This window comes from Bos taurus, chromosome 4, assembly GCF_002263795.3.
Source record: "Bos taurus isolate L1 Dominette 01449 registration number 42190680 breed Hereford chromosome 4, ARS-UCD2.0, whole genome shotgun sequence".
In the NCBI taxonomy this organism is placed as follows: domain Eukaryota; kingdom Metazoa; phylum Chordata; class Mammalia; order Artiodactyla; family Bovidae; genus Bos; species Bos taurus.
In genome coordinates, this window is record NC_037331.1 from 102480798 (window position 1) to 102498195 (window position 17398).

General features: G+C 42.9%; 1 protein-coding gene across 8 annotated transcripts in view; it reads right to left on the reverse strand.

Moving 5' to 3' along the window:
* Positions 1-294: 294 nt before the first annotated feature.
* Positions 295-17398, reverse strand: part of KIAA1549 — a 134327-nt gene continuing 117223 nt past the window's right edge. The window contains exons 19-23 of one of the 8 annotated variants that reach the window (XR_009494122.1): positions 17176-17321; positions 10588-15062; positions 8811-9073; positions 7020-7240; positions 295-5453 (exon numbers count right to left, since the gene is read on the reverse strand). Coding sequence is in view for 2 of the 8 variants with exons in the window: in NM_001080267.2 (NP_001073736.2) it covers positions 14811-15062; positions 17176-17321 (398 nt within the window). In the remaining 6 variants the exon portion in view is untranslated. Of the gene's footprint in view, positions 7241-8810; positions 9074-9306; positions 15063-17175; positions 17322-17398 lie in introns of those variants that run through there. The other 7 variants (XR_009494125.1, XR_009494126.1, XR_009494123.1 and 4 more) reach the window with 7 other exon arrangements.

Consider the following 17398-nt stretch of genomic DNA (forward strand, 5'->3'; position numbering starts at 1 on the left):
CACACATTTAATTACACCTTGAGAAAGATGACTTGTCTGCTTGATGACTTCCAGAAAATTATGTTCATCACACTATGAAAGAGTCCCTTAAATTCCATGTATATTGAAAGCAATTAATTCAAAGGGAAAAACCCTTAGGAAATAATCTGGAAAAGTAATAGTTGTTTCCAGTATTCACTATTGAAGATAATGTAACCTATTCAGAAAAGAACACTAAATAGCAAAAAACAAGGTCAAGGAAAGGTAATACAACTATGGGATATTATACAGATATAAAATGATAACTATGAGAAGTATGTGGAAACTCTTTTATTGGTCAAATTATAAAATATTAAGTATACAAAAAAATATTTTATTACTCAATGCTGGTGAGGATATAATGAGATGTATTCTCAAGGTGGACCTGGAGGATATAAATTGGCCCAGGAATTCTAAAAAATAATTGATGATATGGAATATGACTCTTTAAATCTATTCAGATTATTCAACTCAGTAATTTCACCTCTAGGAATTTATCCTAAGGAAAGAATCTGAAAATTAGACAATTTATACACAAAGATATTTATCACAGCATTATTTACAAGAGCAAAACATTAGAAACAACCAAATGTTAAACATCAGGGACATGGTTAAAATTATGGTAGATCCACAGACAGGAATATCATGCAGAAAAACACAGGGCCCCTTTCACCATGAGAGGATACAATGAGAGGTGAGCAACCCAGAAGGGGTGCCTCACCCCACTATGCTGATACCCTGATCTCCAAGTTTCACCTCCAGAACTAATTATACTTTTCACACTTAGGCAAGAATGGTGAAGGAACCAGGAATTCCTTCCTTGAAGTGTTAAAGGAAACAGGAGTGCCAACCACAAAAGTTTACAAAGAAAAAAATGTAATCAAGTTACTAAAGGAAAAATGTTTTTAGTGAAGACGTTAACTCAGATATATGCAAGCTATAAGATAATGAATTATAAAGAAGTTGGAAAAAATACATCTATTTAGACAGGTCTAAACACAGGTCTTTAGTGACATGAGATACTGTTTATGACCATGCTGAAAAAGAAAACAGGATAGAATGCACATGGGCTGTCATATCTGATTCTGAGTCGTATCGGACTCCGTGCACTGTAGCTCGCCAGGCTCCTCTGTCCATGGAATTTTCCAGGCAAGAATACTGCAGTGGGTTGTCATTTCCTTCTCTAGAGGATCTTCTCGATCCAGAGATCAAACCCGAATCTCTTGTGTCTCCTGCACTGGCAGACAGATTCTTTACCACTGTGCCACCTGGGAAGCCCCCACAGGGCTTTTTGAGCAACACTATATAGCAGAACAGGTATGTCTGGGTAGCACATGTGTATGTATTTAGCTGATCATCAAGCAATGCAACATGTAAAGTTGAAACTCTGTTACAAGGTATTTGTATCACCTGTGAAGCAGTATAGTATTTGCAAGTGGACTTGGGCTAGTCATAAATGTGTATAGCAAACTCTACTGCAATTGCTTAAGAAAGTAAAAATAGAAGTAAAACTGAAATGTTAAGAGAGGAGAGGAATGGAATGATATAGTGAGTGAGTGAGTGAGTGAAAGTCGCTCAGTTGTGTACGACTCTTTTCGACCCCATAGACTATAGAGTCCATGGAATTCTCCAGGCCAGAATACTGGAGTGGGTAGCCTTTTCCTTCTCCAGGGGATCTTCCCAACCCAGGAATCAAACCCAGGTCTCCCACATTGCAGGCAGATTCTTTACCAGCTGAGCCACATGGGAAGCCCTAAATGCTCATAAAAGCAAAGAAGGTATTAAAAGAGTGGAAGACAAAAAACCAGAAATGAACAAGTCAATGAATGAAAATAGTAACAAATAGGGCAAACATGTCATAATCACTTTAAATGTGAGTGGTCTAAATAAACCAATTAAAAGAATATCAGAATGGATAGAAAAAAAAGACTGAACTATATGTTGTCTACAAGAAACCCACTTTAAATATAAATACATAGATTAAACGTAAAGGGATGGAGAAAGATATACCATGATAACACTAATAAAAAGAAAGTTGGTACAGTTATATTAATTTCAGAGCAGAATTCAGAGAAAGAAATTTATCAGGGATAAAGAGAAGCATTACAAAAAGATAAAGAGGCCAATTTTCCAAGAAGATATAACAATTCTTACTGTGCATACTCCTAACAACAGAGCAGCAAAATACATGAAGCAAAAACTGATAGAACTGCAGAGAGAAACAGATAAATCCACTATTAACAGCTAGAGAGTTCGGTACCCCTCTGTCAGCAACTGACAAACCCAGCAGGCAGAAAATATCAGTAAGGACATAGTTGAACAGAACAGCCCCATCAATCAACTGAATTTAATTGACATTCATAGCCTACTTCACCCAACCACAACAGATTACACATTCTCCTCAAACTCACAGAATATTCACCAAGAGGGACTCTATTCTGGGCCACACAAAATTTAAAAGAAAGAGCTCCCTGCCACTCAGCCATTGTACGCGTCCTTAGTTGCGTCTGACTCTTTGCAAACCCCTGGGCTGTAGCCCTCCAGGCTTCTCTGTCCAAGGGATTTCCCAGACAAGAATACTGGAGTGGGCTGCCATTTCCTACTCCAGGGGATTTTCCCAACCCAGGGATTGAACCCATTTCTCGTGCGTGTCTGCATTGGCAGTTGGATGTGGCACTGGGCCACATGGGGAGCCCATGATACCTCAAATAACAAACACTATTAATTTGAATGTATCTTTCAAGCCAGGGAAAATGAAGCAGAGCTCATCTTATAAAAAGCACAAAATTAGACAATCTTTGGGCTTCTCTGGTGGCACAGAGGGTAAAACGTCTGCCTCCAACTCGGGAGACCTGGGCTCAATCCCCGGGTCGGAGAGATCCCCTGGAGAAGGAAACAGCAATCCACTCCAGTCCTCTTGCCTGGAAAATTCACAGAGTCTCACACGACTGAGCAACTTGACTTCTCTTACTGTGAAATAATATTTTTGCTGCCTATTAAAAAATCCTAAGCTAATAAATCTAAAGAAATGGTAACCTACTCATTTGAAATCAATTTTTTCTCAGAGCAGAAAGGTTGTCAGTTTTTGCATCTCTACAGACTGACCTGAATCTGGGCTGTGTTCTGTTTCCCCTCTTGCACAATAGGATAATATTCCACTCCCCCATTGTCCACTGAATCCCCGCCTCCTCACTTTCTTCTCTTGTCTTCACTCCATGGGTCACCCCCATTAGCTCACAACATGTCTGGTATCTATTAATTTTAAGCTTGCCACGTTTAGCAAGTAAAAACACAGACATCTAGGTAAATTTCAGTGTCAGGTAAACAAGTAACATATTAGTGTGTGTGTCTCATGGAATATTTCAGTTCAGTCACTCAGTTGTGTCCAACTCTTTGCGACCCCACGGACTGCAGCACCATGCAATATTTAAGACATACTAAAAACTGAAAACAAAGCCTTCCTACTTGTCTGAAATTCAACTTAATCAGGTTCCCTGTATTTTATTTGGCAACCTTACATCATTCACCCTACAGCCCTGTCTTCCAGTTACCGTCCCTTTTCTTCCCTTCTCAGCAAAGTGCCTGAAAACAGCTGTCTGAATTCTCCCTTCTCTCCATCTCTCCCCTCCTAGTCCTCTTTCACTCTGTGTCCAAGCTAACTTCTTTCACCAGCACTCCAGAGACTGATGGCCTCCATGCTGTTTACTGGAGCATGAAATTGGTCTTATTCCCCAGCGTATTCCAAGTTCCTGGTGCTTATAACAGTACCTATCACAGAGCTGGTACTTGATCAATGTTTATTTAATGAATGCACTCATGTAGCTACAGTATTATCAGACAGGTCAGTTTTCAGCAAATTTATTTGCCATTCCATGAGATTCTCAATGTTGGAGTTGAAATTGTTCACTTTCATATACACATAACATGCCATGTTCTATCTATAGAAGCGACTCTTTAAGCCATTCAACTTTATTCACAGCTACTTCTTCAAGACATACTAAACAACATCTTGCCCTTCCTTCATTTTATGGCATAACTAAGAACAATGAAGCAGGGAGATGGACGTCCCCTCACCGTACTGACTCTGGGGAGAGCCTGAGCTGCTTGTGTTCAGTCCTATCCATAGCATCATCTCCGTTCCAGGTGTCCAGAGCCTCTCCTTCTTCCTCGCTGCCCCATGAGCATCTTGGAAAAGAACTGACTGGGAGGGAGGACTCAATGCCCAGAGATACAGTCCTTCTGCTGGAGGCCATGGGGGGACAGGCTTAGTGCCATGGAAGAAGATCCTCACAAGAGGCCAATGGGAAGAAATTCTAGAGATGACTTTTCTGTGCTGACCTACTGAAATCATTGCTAAGTTCTTTCTTTTAACAGGGCCAAGACCGACTTTCTTGGGTTGATAGTTATGTCTTCCAGAATACAATCAAATACGTAAAGCAAGTCAATTCTCTTTCTCATGATGACACTTCGAACACGTGAAGATAGCTTTGTCTTCTACAAGCCTTCACTCCTCAGGGCAAACATTTAGCTTCTTGGTTTCTTTCTCAAAGGAGGTGGTTTCCAGTCCTTACATTCTGGCTCCCTTTCTCCCAGTCTTTCCATCCAATTCATGAGCATTTCTTTCAAAATAGGATGCCTGAATTCTTCATGTAACCAACCTGGGAGATAGAAATTCTTACAGGGCAACATGTTACTATTGATAATGTCTAAGTCAGGGTTGCTCCCCAAACATCTCCAGTGCTCCAAATGGTCCCTAGAATGTTAACATCCTCAAATCTTTTCCCATAAAATCCTGTTAGACCATATTCCCTTTATCATATATGCATATTATAGATTTTTTAAACCTAGGAGTAGAACTTCAAATTTTATAGGAATAAATGAAATTCTGTTAACATTCTTTTCCTGTGTTTTAGCCTGTCAACTTCATTTGTAATTCTGCTTGCTGTTTGTCACAATACCATCCTTCTACATGTTGAGGTATCTCAAATTCAGTAAGTCACTCTGAACCCATTGATGGAAAGAGCATACAAACTCTTTAACTTCTGAGGTCCAGGGGCCAGCAACCTCAGAAGACAGAAATCTTAATTATCCAGAAAGGGGTTGAGACACGGAGGACTCTGTCATAGGCTAAAGCAACTTTTGATTCTACAGCAATACTAGAGATATTACTCTTGGTTCATCCATCAGTGAGTTGGGGAGAGAGAGGTAGGCAGTCTGGGAAGAAATGTGTTATGGAAAGTTGATGTCTGTGCCGTTAGCCAATGAAGAGAAAGACACTGAGGCAGACATTTTTCACCAGGGTCCCCCCAAAGCAGTTTATGTGCAGAAGGCAGAGTTTTTGAGTTACCTTAAAGGCGAGAAATGGGATACTGTTTTCTGAACAGGCTTCTCTGTCCATGAAGTCCTCTATCTCAGCTACAAGCTCTGTGAAGTTCCTGCAAAATTCCATGTGTTAGGAGGTCAATCAGGCAGTGCTCCCCAGAGGCAGCCGCAGAATTAGCCACAAAGGGATGGGGCTCTCAAGGTGGTGGTGCCACTTTCCCCAGTGGAAGGTCCCCAGGCACATATCCCACCCTTCTTTCCAGTGTATACCCTGCACCAATTCTAATGCTTCTGCCCTATTCCTGACCCTCCCCCAGCCCTTGTATACTTTGGAAACCAAATCAATAGCTTATTAGAAGATCAATTAGGAAGCAAATCACCCTGATCAGTCCCAATCACCAAACAAGATTAAACTGACTGAGATTTATTAAAATTAAAAAAAAATTTTTTTTGACTGCAGTATCTCTAATGGTGAAGTTATATTGGTTTCTTTTTCCTTTTTTTGCTAACCTGCATTTTTTCCAGAAAAGATACAATGAAAAAAGATTGGGGTTAATGGGCTACCTGCAGTAATATGATGTTCTGATTTAAATTTGATTACATCTTTTTTTTTTTTTCAAGAACTTTACTCGTAACTTGTGTATCATATTTGTCTTGCAAAGAATCCAGAAAGAACAATATCAGCGAACTATAAAAGTAAAACAACATTCAAAACACCTGCTGGTTCTTGACTTTAAATCCAGGCCATGATTTCTTTCTTTCCCTGCCTCTCCCACCACAGCCCACCCCCACCCCCTACTACTGATCCCCACACACACCACTTTAGGAATTTCTAAAGGGAATAGCTACTTCTCACTTCTTCTAAAAGCAGAACATATCTACTGTTCTTCAAAAACAGGCACAGTGCAGAACTACTTTGGGGGGAAAAGATCAACATTTGTACTAAAATGCAGCAACTCTATTTGAGCTTTTAAGTCATTCTTAAACAAAACAAAACAAAAAACTCTTCATACTGATGTTTTCTTTAGAAAAATCTCAGAATTGTAAAATGCTAAATGAAAGAAACATCATGAGAAACGCTGGGCTGCATGAAGCACAAGCTGGAATCAAGATTGCCAGAAGAAATATCAATAACCTCAGATATGCAGATGACACCACCCTTATGGCAGAAAGCAAAGAACTAAAGAGCCTCTTGAGGCAAGTGAAAGAGGAGAGTGAAAAAGTTGGCTTAAAGCTCAACATTCAGAAAACTAAGATCATGGCCTCTGGTCCCATCACTTCATGGCAAATAGATGGGGAAACAGTGACAGATTTTATTTTGGGGGGCTCCAAAATCACTGTAGATGGTGACTGCAGCCATGAAATTAAAAGACACTTGCTCCTTGGAAGAAAAGTTATGACCAACCTAGACAGCATATTAAAAAGCAGAGACGTTACTTTGCCAACAAAGGTCCATCCAGTCAAGGCTATGGTTTTTCCAGTGGTCATGTACGGATGTGAGAGTTGGACTATAAAGAAAGCTGAGTGCCAAAGAATTGATGCTTTTAAACTGTGGTGTTGGACAAGACTCTTGAGAGTCCCTTAGACTGCAAAGAGATCCAACCAGTCCATCCTAAAGGAGATCAGTCCTGAATATTCATCGGCAGGACTGATGCTAAAGTTGAAACTCCAGTACTTACCTGATGCAAAGAATTGACTCACTGGAAAAGCCCCTGATGCTGGGAAAGATTGAAGGCAGGAGGACAAGGGGACGACAGAGGATGAGATGGTTAGATGGCATCACCGACTCAATGGACATGGGTTTGAGTAAATTCTGGGAGTTGGCGATGGACAGGGAGGCCTGGTGTGCTGCAGTTCATGGGGTCGCAAAGACTCAGACACAACTGAGCGACTGAATGAACTGAAATGAAAGAAACCACTGATTTCAGGAATATCATCACATCACAAAATCAAAATCTAAATACTTACACTAATGAGTATTCTCAGGGTACTGATGTAACCCCCTATGAGCCAGTTACTCTAAAACAACTTTATAATAGGAGTGGTCCAGATATGTTCTATGTTTCACACTTCTGTAATTCTATCCTTTGGCACAAGTATGACAAATAGTAGTTTAACTACATGAATGTGGGCTACTGAGATTTGTGACTACAATTGTTCCAGTCTCCCAACACCAGAGAGATCAAACACATACCACCTCCAATTACTCCCCCAGGAAGGTCCAGCAAGGAAGGAGAGGGAGATCTTTAGAGGAAGAAAGTTACTAGATAAATAGTGTGCAACTCAACAACAATAAAAATATTTCGTTAATCACCTAACCCAGGCACTGGACCAAGGATCTCTTATTTGTTTTTGCTTCTTGTTTTCTTCTTACCTGAAGCTGCCCTTAGCAGGTGCAACATGGAAGAGGAGGAAGAGGGAGAAAAAATGCCAATTTGGTTTTAATCCACATTTATGTCAACCTAGTGGTCAGGGTCTGGGCGTGGGACCAGCCTGACCTTTCTCCTAAGCCTTAGCTGCTTCTCCTAATTCCCTGTTCTACTATTTTGAATCTTTTTACAATCAGAGCATGTGAAATCTCCTAGGGGAACAGGGTGTGCCAGGTAGTCCCCTGGTTTTAATCTGAAGTATATCAGGGCTTTCCTGATAGCTCAGTTGGTAAAGAATCCACCTGCACAGCAGGAGACCCCAGTTCGATTCCTGGGTCAGGAAGATCCGCTGGAGAAGGGATAGGCTACCCATTCCAGTATTCTGGCCTGGAGAATTCCATGGACTATATATAGTCCATGGGGTTGCAAAGAGTCGGACATGACTGAGCGACTTTCAATCCAATACAATATTGATTAAAAAAGAACATAAAAGTATCTTAAAACTATCACATTTATTTCTTCAGGTATGTCTAAAATATTGGCATATCTTAACCAGTGTGTATATATGTATTTTTTTTAATCCCTTTATTTTTCTTTCATGGATTTTCAGTTTTGTCAGTGTGTTTAAACTTTCCTGATATCCTGTCTTTCTGTTTACTAGTTTTTTTTAAGCTCTGTAAACTTCCTTCATAGTGGTCTACTCCCTCCAATTTTTAAGCTCAAATTCTCCTTTTGGTTGATCCTGTGAACTCTCCGTCATGAAGCCTTATTTTCTGCCAAGACTTGCAATCATTAACTGTGGTTTCCACTTCACCAGGAGCTGACTGCCTTGAGAAGCAAGGCAAGTTGTGGGTCATGGATGCCCAGGGCAGACTCTTAATAGTCTCTGCGAGGACCTTTGGGCTTTATCTGTACCAGATTAGTTTTTAAAATTTCAATTAACTTTAGAGAAAAATTGCAAAAATAGAGTGTTTCTGTATACCTTTTCCATAGCTTCCCCTAATACTAAAGTTAGCAAAATCAATAAAGGAAACTCTGTACAATACTGCTAACTACACTGTAGGCTGTATTTAGATTTCATCCTTTTTTCCCACTGATAACCTTTTTTGTTGTCCAGAATCCTATGCAGGTTTCCACATTTCATTCCTTTGTTGAGTTCCTCTGTGTTTTGCAGTTCCTCTTGCTTTTCTCAGTTTCAAGGGGTTTTTATTTTCTTGAGTTTCGTAAACAACTCCAGGTTTATCCTATTACCCTTTAAGTTTGCATAGGATCTTCTCAGTTATCTTTCTAGATTATAGTCCTAATCTTTTAATTCCAAAATGAATCTGCTCTTAGTGGAAGCATCAATTTGATTAGTGGAGAGCCTGTAAAGCAAAACAGTGAGTTGAAAGGAGTGGCGCCAACCACCTTGAGTGACAACAATTCTGCAAATTCCACGCACTGAATAGACTACTTTCAACTTAATTCCTTGGAAAATGAAAGCATCAGGTGTTCTCACGACGGACACAAAAATCAGAGAACAAGAAACACTGCATTCAACTTTCACATTTTGCACATGAGAGAACTATCATGTTGCAAAGGAAATAAACAGAAAATATCACTTGACACCAATTCAGAGCATTTATTGACATTTCCATTTAAAATGCTAGGAAAGCTGTATAAATTGTAAACATGGAAACCAAACACTTGCATAAATTATTTCAAAAACTCTACAGCACATTAGAAAACAGTGCAGCTAATTGAAGGGAAGAAACATAACCAGCAAAGAGAAGAGAGAGCTTGATTACTAAATCATTTACCCATACTGAAATTTAAGGGCCCATTTGAGACCAGCAAACCATGATTGTCAAGTTCAAAGCTGCAGGATTGATGCCACGAGTGGCCTCAATTTACTCTGCATTTTTTCGTACATTAACACTCATAATCTAGGAATGAGAGTGCAGGAACTCAGAAGAACATGGACCTTAACAAAGTCGGAGGTGGCCAGTGGGCACACCAGAGCGCTCGGTTTGACAGCCTGTCCTGGAAGGGTGCAATTCACCCCACCCCCAACGCTCCCTAGACCATGCCCTGCAGGAAGGCAAAGTGGAGAGTTTCTACTCCCCTTTTCTGAAATTAACCCTCTGCTGCTTAGAGCAACCGAGCCCACTGGTTTGCCTGTTCCCCTAGGGCCCCCTCCTCCTTCCCCACATTTGCAGAACAGTACAGGGAGCCTGGCTAGAAGCTGACCCGGCACTATTCCAACCTTGCACACTCAAGGAGTCAAGTGATGAACGCTGGAAACCTGGTGGACATGAGAAGGGGCATTCATGACGTTCCAAGTTGTCCGGAAAGATTCCGTGGAATCAGGGATCGTGAGACCTAAATCACTTCAATTTTTCTCTTTGTCCCTTTTATTTATCCACTCTTTCTTTAAATGTGAAGTGGCCCCAGAGCAGAAAAACCCGCAGAAAGAAGGAAAAGCAGAATGCATGATGATCTACCCTGTGGGAAAGTAATTTCAAGAAGGGTGTCTCAGAGGGTGACATTCCTTCCTTCTTTCACTTGCTTGCTGGTTCCCAACTTTGTTTCATGTTTCCAAGGCATTTGATACTCTTTTGCTAAATGTCAACGCTGCTGGCCTGTTAAGATAAATTGTCAAGTGTACTGTTACACGCACAGCATGGAATTAGGATCGTACAGTGAGGTTTCAGTTTTCAAGTCTTTTTCATAAAATTAGAGAAACGAATCTTAAACACCTCTTAAACACCGCAAATCACCTCCAAGGGTATCAAAAGAAACCCGAAATGCACACACTCCCTGTTCACTAGGTCACAAGTGTGAGCCTAACACAGTGTATGAGTGTGTTACAGCAGCTGTTGATGGAAACCCCCCTCACCTGTTGTAAGAATATCCGTGACGGTGTCGGATTAAATGTAAAAATGAAGTTCAGTTTACCATCCCATAAAAACAAGCTTTGTGTTCAAATGGTCTCCTTGCAGGTGCAGAAGTGGACTTCCTCACGCTCCTGCCTGGAACAAAGGTGGCTTAGGTGGGCTCTGGAGTCTGGCTTTGGGGACCTGCTCTGGAGGTAGAAATGAAATGGCTAAAACATCTACAGCTACAGTGTGTGTGGTACTGAAGACTGGAACCCCCTCCCCACCCACCCAGAACCTTTCACCAGCTCTCCTTCCAATCAGCAAATTCATTCATGTCTAGGAATCTCACAGGAAAGGGAGAGAGAGATGTATTTAATGATTAACTCCTGAATTAACTACAAATGCCAATCTGTGTCCGAGTGGTTGGTTTAGTCACTGGAGCACTAAGTTGTGCAAACGCAGTGAACACTGACCCTGCACACAGTTCAATGGGAGGCTCGTAAAGCACAGGATTACCTGTTTCAGCCCGCAGCCTCCAGGCATCCCTTCACCTGTGCCCTGCATCACAGGCCTCATGCCCTGAAAAATCGTGGTTGGCAGAAACTGGCTTAGTCTGCAGCTCAAAAGCCACATATGACCAAAATGAAAAGACGCTCTGAAATTAAATACAATTTGGAGGAAAAGGTGTAGGTAGCTGTAAAGTCAAATATATTTACTTATAACCCATTGCGCTCCACAAAGGATTAAATGCGGCTGAATGACGGACCCTTGAGATCTGCGCTTAGCAGCAGACCTCGGCGGACGTCTTTCACACTTGACACTGGCCCTCTGGCAGTTCTGGGACTCCCCCATCCCCTCCAGGACAGACGTGCTCCTCCGCAGACCTTCCTCCCAGGCCTGGTCATTTTCTTGTTAGGTTCTTGCAGACGTTTCCTCAGACCCTCACTTCTTCCTCTTTACAAAACTCCTTTGATGGTGCAGTTAGGGATTTGGTCTCCGTATTGGAGAACAGGTTCAAGGTTATTTTCAACAGCAGCTTCACCACTTTCTCCATCCTTCCCCAGTCCCACTCTCAGCTCTTCCCACACCATCTCACCATGTGCCTGGGAAGCTCTTGTCTTCCGTGGCTTCTGATGTTGAGTTCTCCCCAAGACCCCACTGTTTTCCAAACGTGTAAGTTCCATTCCTCCTTCCAATGTACTTGTGTACTTCGGTGCATTTTACTGATGTTTAAACCATGTTATTTTTCCATCTCTTCCATCTTTTACACCAGAGGGTGTTGTCTGATTCAGATCCTAAGATCTCAGAAGGCAGGGCTCGTGTTTGGTGCCAGAAACAGCAGAAAATCCGAACAATGCATGAGAACTGAAAGTTAATGGTGAAGGAAGTGAATTGAAAGCAAATCGGGAGGGAGGAAGTGGAGTCCCACGGGGCCTCTGGTGTTGCTCTGGTTTCCTCCCCGTGAACTCACTCACTGGGAGGTCACCGCAGATCAGACGGTCCATCCCAGCACCATCACACAGACAGCCCACGTTCTCAGTGCGTTGTGCTCCCTCCTCAAGGGATGTCTGCCCACATGACCACACCTGATCCTTGCAATGAGAAATCCGGGGCGGGGGAGGCCCGTTCTCATGTGGCTGATGGGGAGAATGAGGCTCAGACAAGGGGCCTGACACAGCCGGGCAGTGACTGTGCAGAATCTGAAAATGATCATTTCAACAAACAGTCTCCTCTAAAACTCTGACTCAAATGTATAGCTCTTGCTATTACCATGAGAACTTTTAAAATCAGAAAAAAAGAACAGACATAAAATTTCAGTTTTCATTTTGCAGTGTTTCAATAAATGGAACGCCAAAGCCACACAACTGTCATGAGGACCTCTCGTTTAAGTAGATTCCATTCACTGAGTGTCTGAAGCCCCACTCGGGATGGTGTTCCCACGACAGCTGGTATGTTCTGGGTCAGTTGACGGTAAAACTGAGTGCAAACTGAGTGTGCTTTACAACCAACGCAAGAGTGCTGGGGATCTCACCGGTCTGCTCACACCCACCACATACCACCATTTATCTGTTACATGTCATCTTTGGTCTTGACGTTGGTTTAAAAGTATATCCCTTCTAAGAAGAAAAATAGAGACAGAATCCCGTTATGCTAGTTTGAAAGGCATCAAAACTGCTGTCGCAGTCCCATTTAAAACAGAGGCCCATTTCTGCCACGTGTTAAGGAGGTAACCACATTTGTACACTCCAAGTGTGAACACTTAGGATACTGAGCAGGATGGGAGGGGAGGGGCTATCAGCTGGCCCTCAATCTGAAGTTGCCAAAAGGTGTCCGAAATAAAAATTTGCATGAATCTCTGAAATTCTTCCTTACACATTCAGGATCCTGGTATTTCTGAATGACAGGCAAAGAGACCCCTCCACTCTGGGCAAGTCTGGTATTAAATCAAGACTGAGAGGTAAGAGATCAAGCCCATATGAGGGTCCTCTCTCCCCTGCTCTGTGGAGCCCAGGAAGGGTACCTGAAAAGGAGCTCCCATTACTTTATTTCATATTCTCAACAGACATCCTTCTCACCTCTCCTGTTTCAGAGGCATAAAGATAAAAAATGCCTACATTTTAATTTCCCAGAACTGACTCTCCCTGGATTGTGAGACGAGTCGACATAACAGGCTTAATGCAGGAAGGGCAGAAACATAACACTGGAGCCCAATGGTTACACTTTGGGGAACTATTTTAGCTGCTTCGGGATTCTTAAAATTTGACACAGATACAGAGATTTTGATTAGTCAGAGCCCCAGATTCTGCCTGTGTATCTGTTGTTTAATTAAAGATATTAATTGAGCTAATAAAAAAGGATTCATGGCAAAGTGTTATCTGCATCTCTTCTTCTTCATTTCACTCAGGTCCCAGAAAACAGAACAGCCCTTGTTACTCTAGTCCTCACTCCACTTCGGGAGGTGGAGAGATAGTCCCTTCAGGAGGCAATCTCAAGTGAGAGGACCCCTCCGTCAGGCCCAAAGGGGGTTTCAACAGTCACTCAGCACAGTTATACACAATGAAATCAGAAATTAGGAGCAACTCTTTCTCCCTCGTGGTCTCAAAGCTCCTCTTTCCTTTCTTGGCTCATTACAAAGAGGCTCAACAGAACTCATTTCCAGGTCTCGAACATAGGGAATGCGATTACCACAGATGCATTCACAAATAACTAACCATTCGGTGGTCCTAGGAACTGTGACAAAGCATTTTTGCTTATGTAAGATTCCTCATTCAAAGTTGGGAGCAACGTATCAGCAAAGTGCCAGGATTCGTCGGGGCCTCCTCAAAGCTTCATTCGATAGGACTGGCCTTGATGAAGATATGTACTCAGATGAAATGCAATAGGCAGTTACCTCTGCCAATCAACAAATGGCAAATACAATTAAAGAGTGTAAATCTAAACTTTGATATGTACTTTGAATAACCAAATAAATATTAAGCTTTTCCTATGTGGAGAGGCTTTTTCCCTCCTCTTTCTAGAACAAAATGAAACCTTCCACATGTTCTTCCATTGAGAAAGCCAAAGTTGCATTTCACAGACAAGGTGAAGGGGCTCTTGGAGCTGTAGCACCAGAAGAAGGAAAATGCAGTTGATGGCTTCGTTTTGAATCATCAGGCTCTACAATCTATCATTTGGTTTCTCACTAGTAGCTTTTTAAATTCCCAAACAGTCTTAGTATTCATGTTGTTAATATTACTATTAAAAGAAGTTCCTAAGGAGGAAAAAGAGGGTGAAAATCAAGCAGTTAATAAAATGTCTTCAAGACTCTTTTCTCAGAAAACAAAGCAGCAGGTTCATCGTACAAACCAGTCTGAGTCACATCTTCCCACGGAAATACTAGGTTCCTTTAATCCCTACACCATCTACACATTTTCATCTTTCACCTTAAAAAAAAAAAAGAGACTAACTTAGGAATTTCATTAGCTTAGAATTGTGGTTGGTCTTTTGTGAAGTGCTGCTGGCTTTTGGCCAAAAGTACATACATTTCAACTGAACCTAGGTGGTCACAAAACTGCCAACATATGAAAAGCATCATGGGCTGTCACGTGACTTGGGGCATTTTCTAAAATTGCAACCTGTTCCCTTAGTTGGGCCCCTCGCCCCGGAGATGCTCCTTCTATTAAAAACACCTGCTCAGTTGACTTCCTTTTAGTCTTGCTTCCACAGGAAGCAGATACTTGGCAAATGTGCAAGGTGAGGCTGATCAGCTGTGGAAGTTCTGCACGGCGGTCTGCTTCTGCGAGAGCCGGAGGAGCTCCTCGCGGATCGCTTTGATGAGAGAGGCTGAGGAGTGGCTGGGCTGGAGGTCTTCAGTGGAGCTGGTGGGGTAGGCCAATCCAGCACCCGGCAGCCCCCTGTGAGGGAGGTTCCCGGGAGGAGCTGAAGGCTCCCGGCCTGAAGTCCTTGGCACCTGGAACAGTGGTGATGAATACTCCTGATGTCCGAGCACATGTGTCTGAAAAACCACAGCAAACACAGGAAAACAGGAGGGAAGATCAGAGGCAAACTGGCATCCAACGCTCTCCACCCACCTCCCAACCAACAACTCAGCCTCCCACCACCAGAATGCAAAGACGTAACTGTGGAGAAATTGTGCAAGGGAAAGTAGTCCAATAAAGAAGCCCCTGAACTTAATTTAAAAAAGACGCTTACTCCTTGAAACAAAAGTTATGACCACCCTAGATAGCATATTGAGAAGCAGAGACATTACTTTGCCAACAAAGGTCCATCTAGTCAAGGCTATGGTTTTTCCTGTGGTCATGTATGGATGTGAGAGTTGGACTGTGAAGAAGGCTGAGAGCTGAAGAATTGATGCTTTTGAACTGTGGTGTTGGAGAAGACTCTTGAGAGTCCCTTGAACTGCAAGGAGACCCAACTAGTCCATTCTGAAGGAGATCAGCCCTGGGATTTCTTTGGAGGGAATGATGCTGAAGCTGAAACTCCAGTACTTTGGCCACCTCATGTGAAGAGTTGACTCATTGGAAAAGACTCTGATGCTGGGAGGGATTGGGGGCAGGAGGAGAAGGGGACAACAGAGGATGAGATGGCTGGATGGCATCACTGACTCGATGGACGTGAGTCTGGGTGAACTCAGGGAGTTGGTGATGGACAGGGAGGCCTGGCGTCCTGCGATTCACGGGGTCACGAAGAGTCGGACACGACTGAGGGACTGACCTGAACTGAATTGAACTATACACACTTGATTAAAGACAGAAAGAATGAACGTGCAGTTGGCCCCACTGGCTAATCCCTGTGCTGCCATGTGTGGAAGGAGAGTGGGCCACTGGGGAGCCAGGAAGGGCCCTGAAGAGCTGGACAGGGAGGGAGGCTGGAGCATCCCAGAGAGGGCAAGGTCTGATAAGGATGTCTGCTCAGAGGGATAAGCAGAAACTGGCAGATAGACCGATGGGAAGAGCAACTGCCTTTGCTCTGAGTCTGGAACCCAAGGAAGGGGTGATGAGAACACATATGGGGCCCGTGGAACGGCAACAAGATCACAAAGTCATCTTCCATCCTATCTGTCTGTCTGTGTGTCTATGTGTCAGTGCTCTGCACAGCTTTTTTTTTTTTTAAGCTATCTGCACAAAAGCATACACTAGCTTTGCTGACATTGGCAAAATATGGATTAACTGGGCATTCCTTTGATAAGAATTATACTTTTCAGTGATTTTTTTTCGTATTTTTTCAGTGAAAAAAAAATCTCTTTATAGACACATACACATACTACATCTGTGATTTCACTTGTGGTAAGAGCAACTTGATAGCCTGGTAAACAGGACATTTGAGCCCTGGAATAACTTCCACATTTCACTTCTGCAAACTGTGACCAAGAGGCCCTCAAAAAGTGCACATTGGATTTGATGGGAAAACCCAAAACAGCTCAGGAAACTAAGCCAGGCACAGAAAAGGCAAAACGTCAGCAAAGGTAAAGTGCAGACCTGAGACTGTAACGCATGCATGCGGGTCTCTTCAGTCATGTCCAACTCTTGGGACCCCATAGACTGTAGCCCACCAGGCTCCTCTGTCCATGGGATTCTCCAGGCAAGAATACTGGAGTAGGGTGCCATTTCCTACTCCAGGGGATCTTCCTGACCCAGGGATCGAACTCATGTCGATCCAAGTTTAACCAAGTTGAACCAAGTTCAACCCCTGAGTCGGGAAGATCCCCTGGAGGAGGAAATGGCAACCCACTCCAGTGTTCTTGCTTGGAGAATCCCATGAACAGTGGAGCCTGGCGGGCGACAGTCCATAAGATCACAAAGAGTCGGACACAACTGAAGCAACTTAGCATGCATGCATGACTGTGTGAAAAGAAAAATACACTCAAGGAGGAAAAAAGTGACGGAGCTTAAAACTTCATGCAGGTTTTAAAGCGAGATCTCCCATGCAGAAGCAGCAGCAGCTATACCATTTACCATTTGAACCATGCTTAAGTGGTTTTAAATACATTCACACTATTATGCAACCTTCACATCATTCGTCCCCATAGCTCTTTTCATCTTATAAAACTGAAATCCATATCCATCGTGTCTGAATTCTCAACGATGATCCCAACACAAGATACTCACAGCCTCTCTCCGGCCAGCTTCGTCCTCCCCATAGGCAGGCCAACCTGGCCCCCCATACTGGCCGCCTCTGCTGGGTGGGATTTCCACTGGCTGAGCTCCGATTCTGCTGGCAATTCCCACCTGCGTCAGGTGCTGGATCTGAGAGCCTGGAGGAACACAGGGAGGGGCCCAGTGAACACCAGCAGGGGAGTGGAAGGCTACTCAAGTGAGATACTCTGGTTCT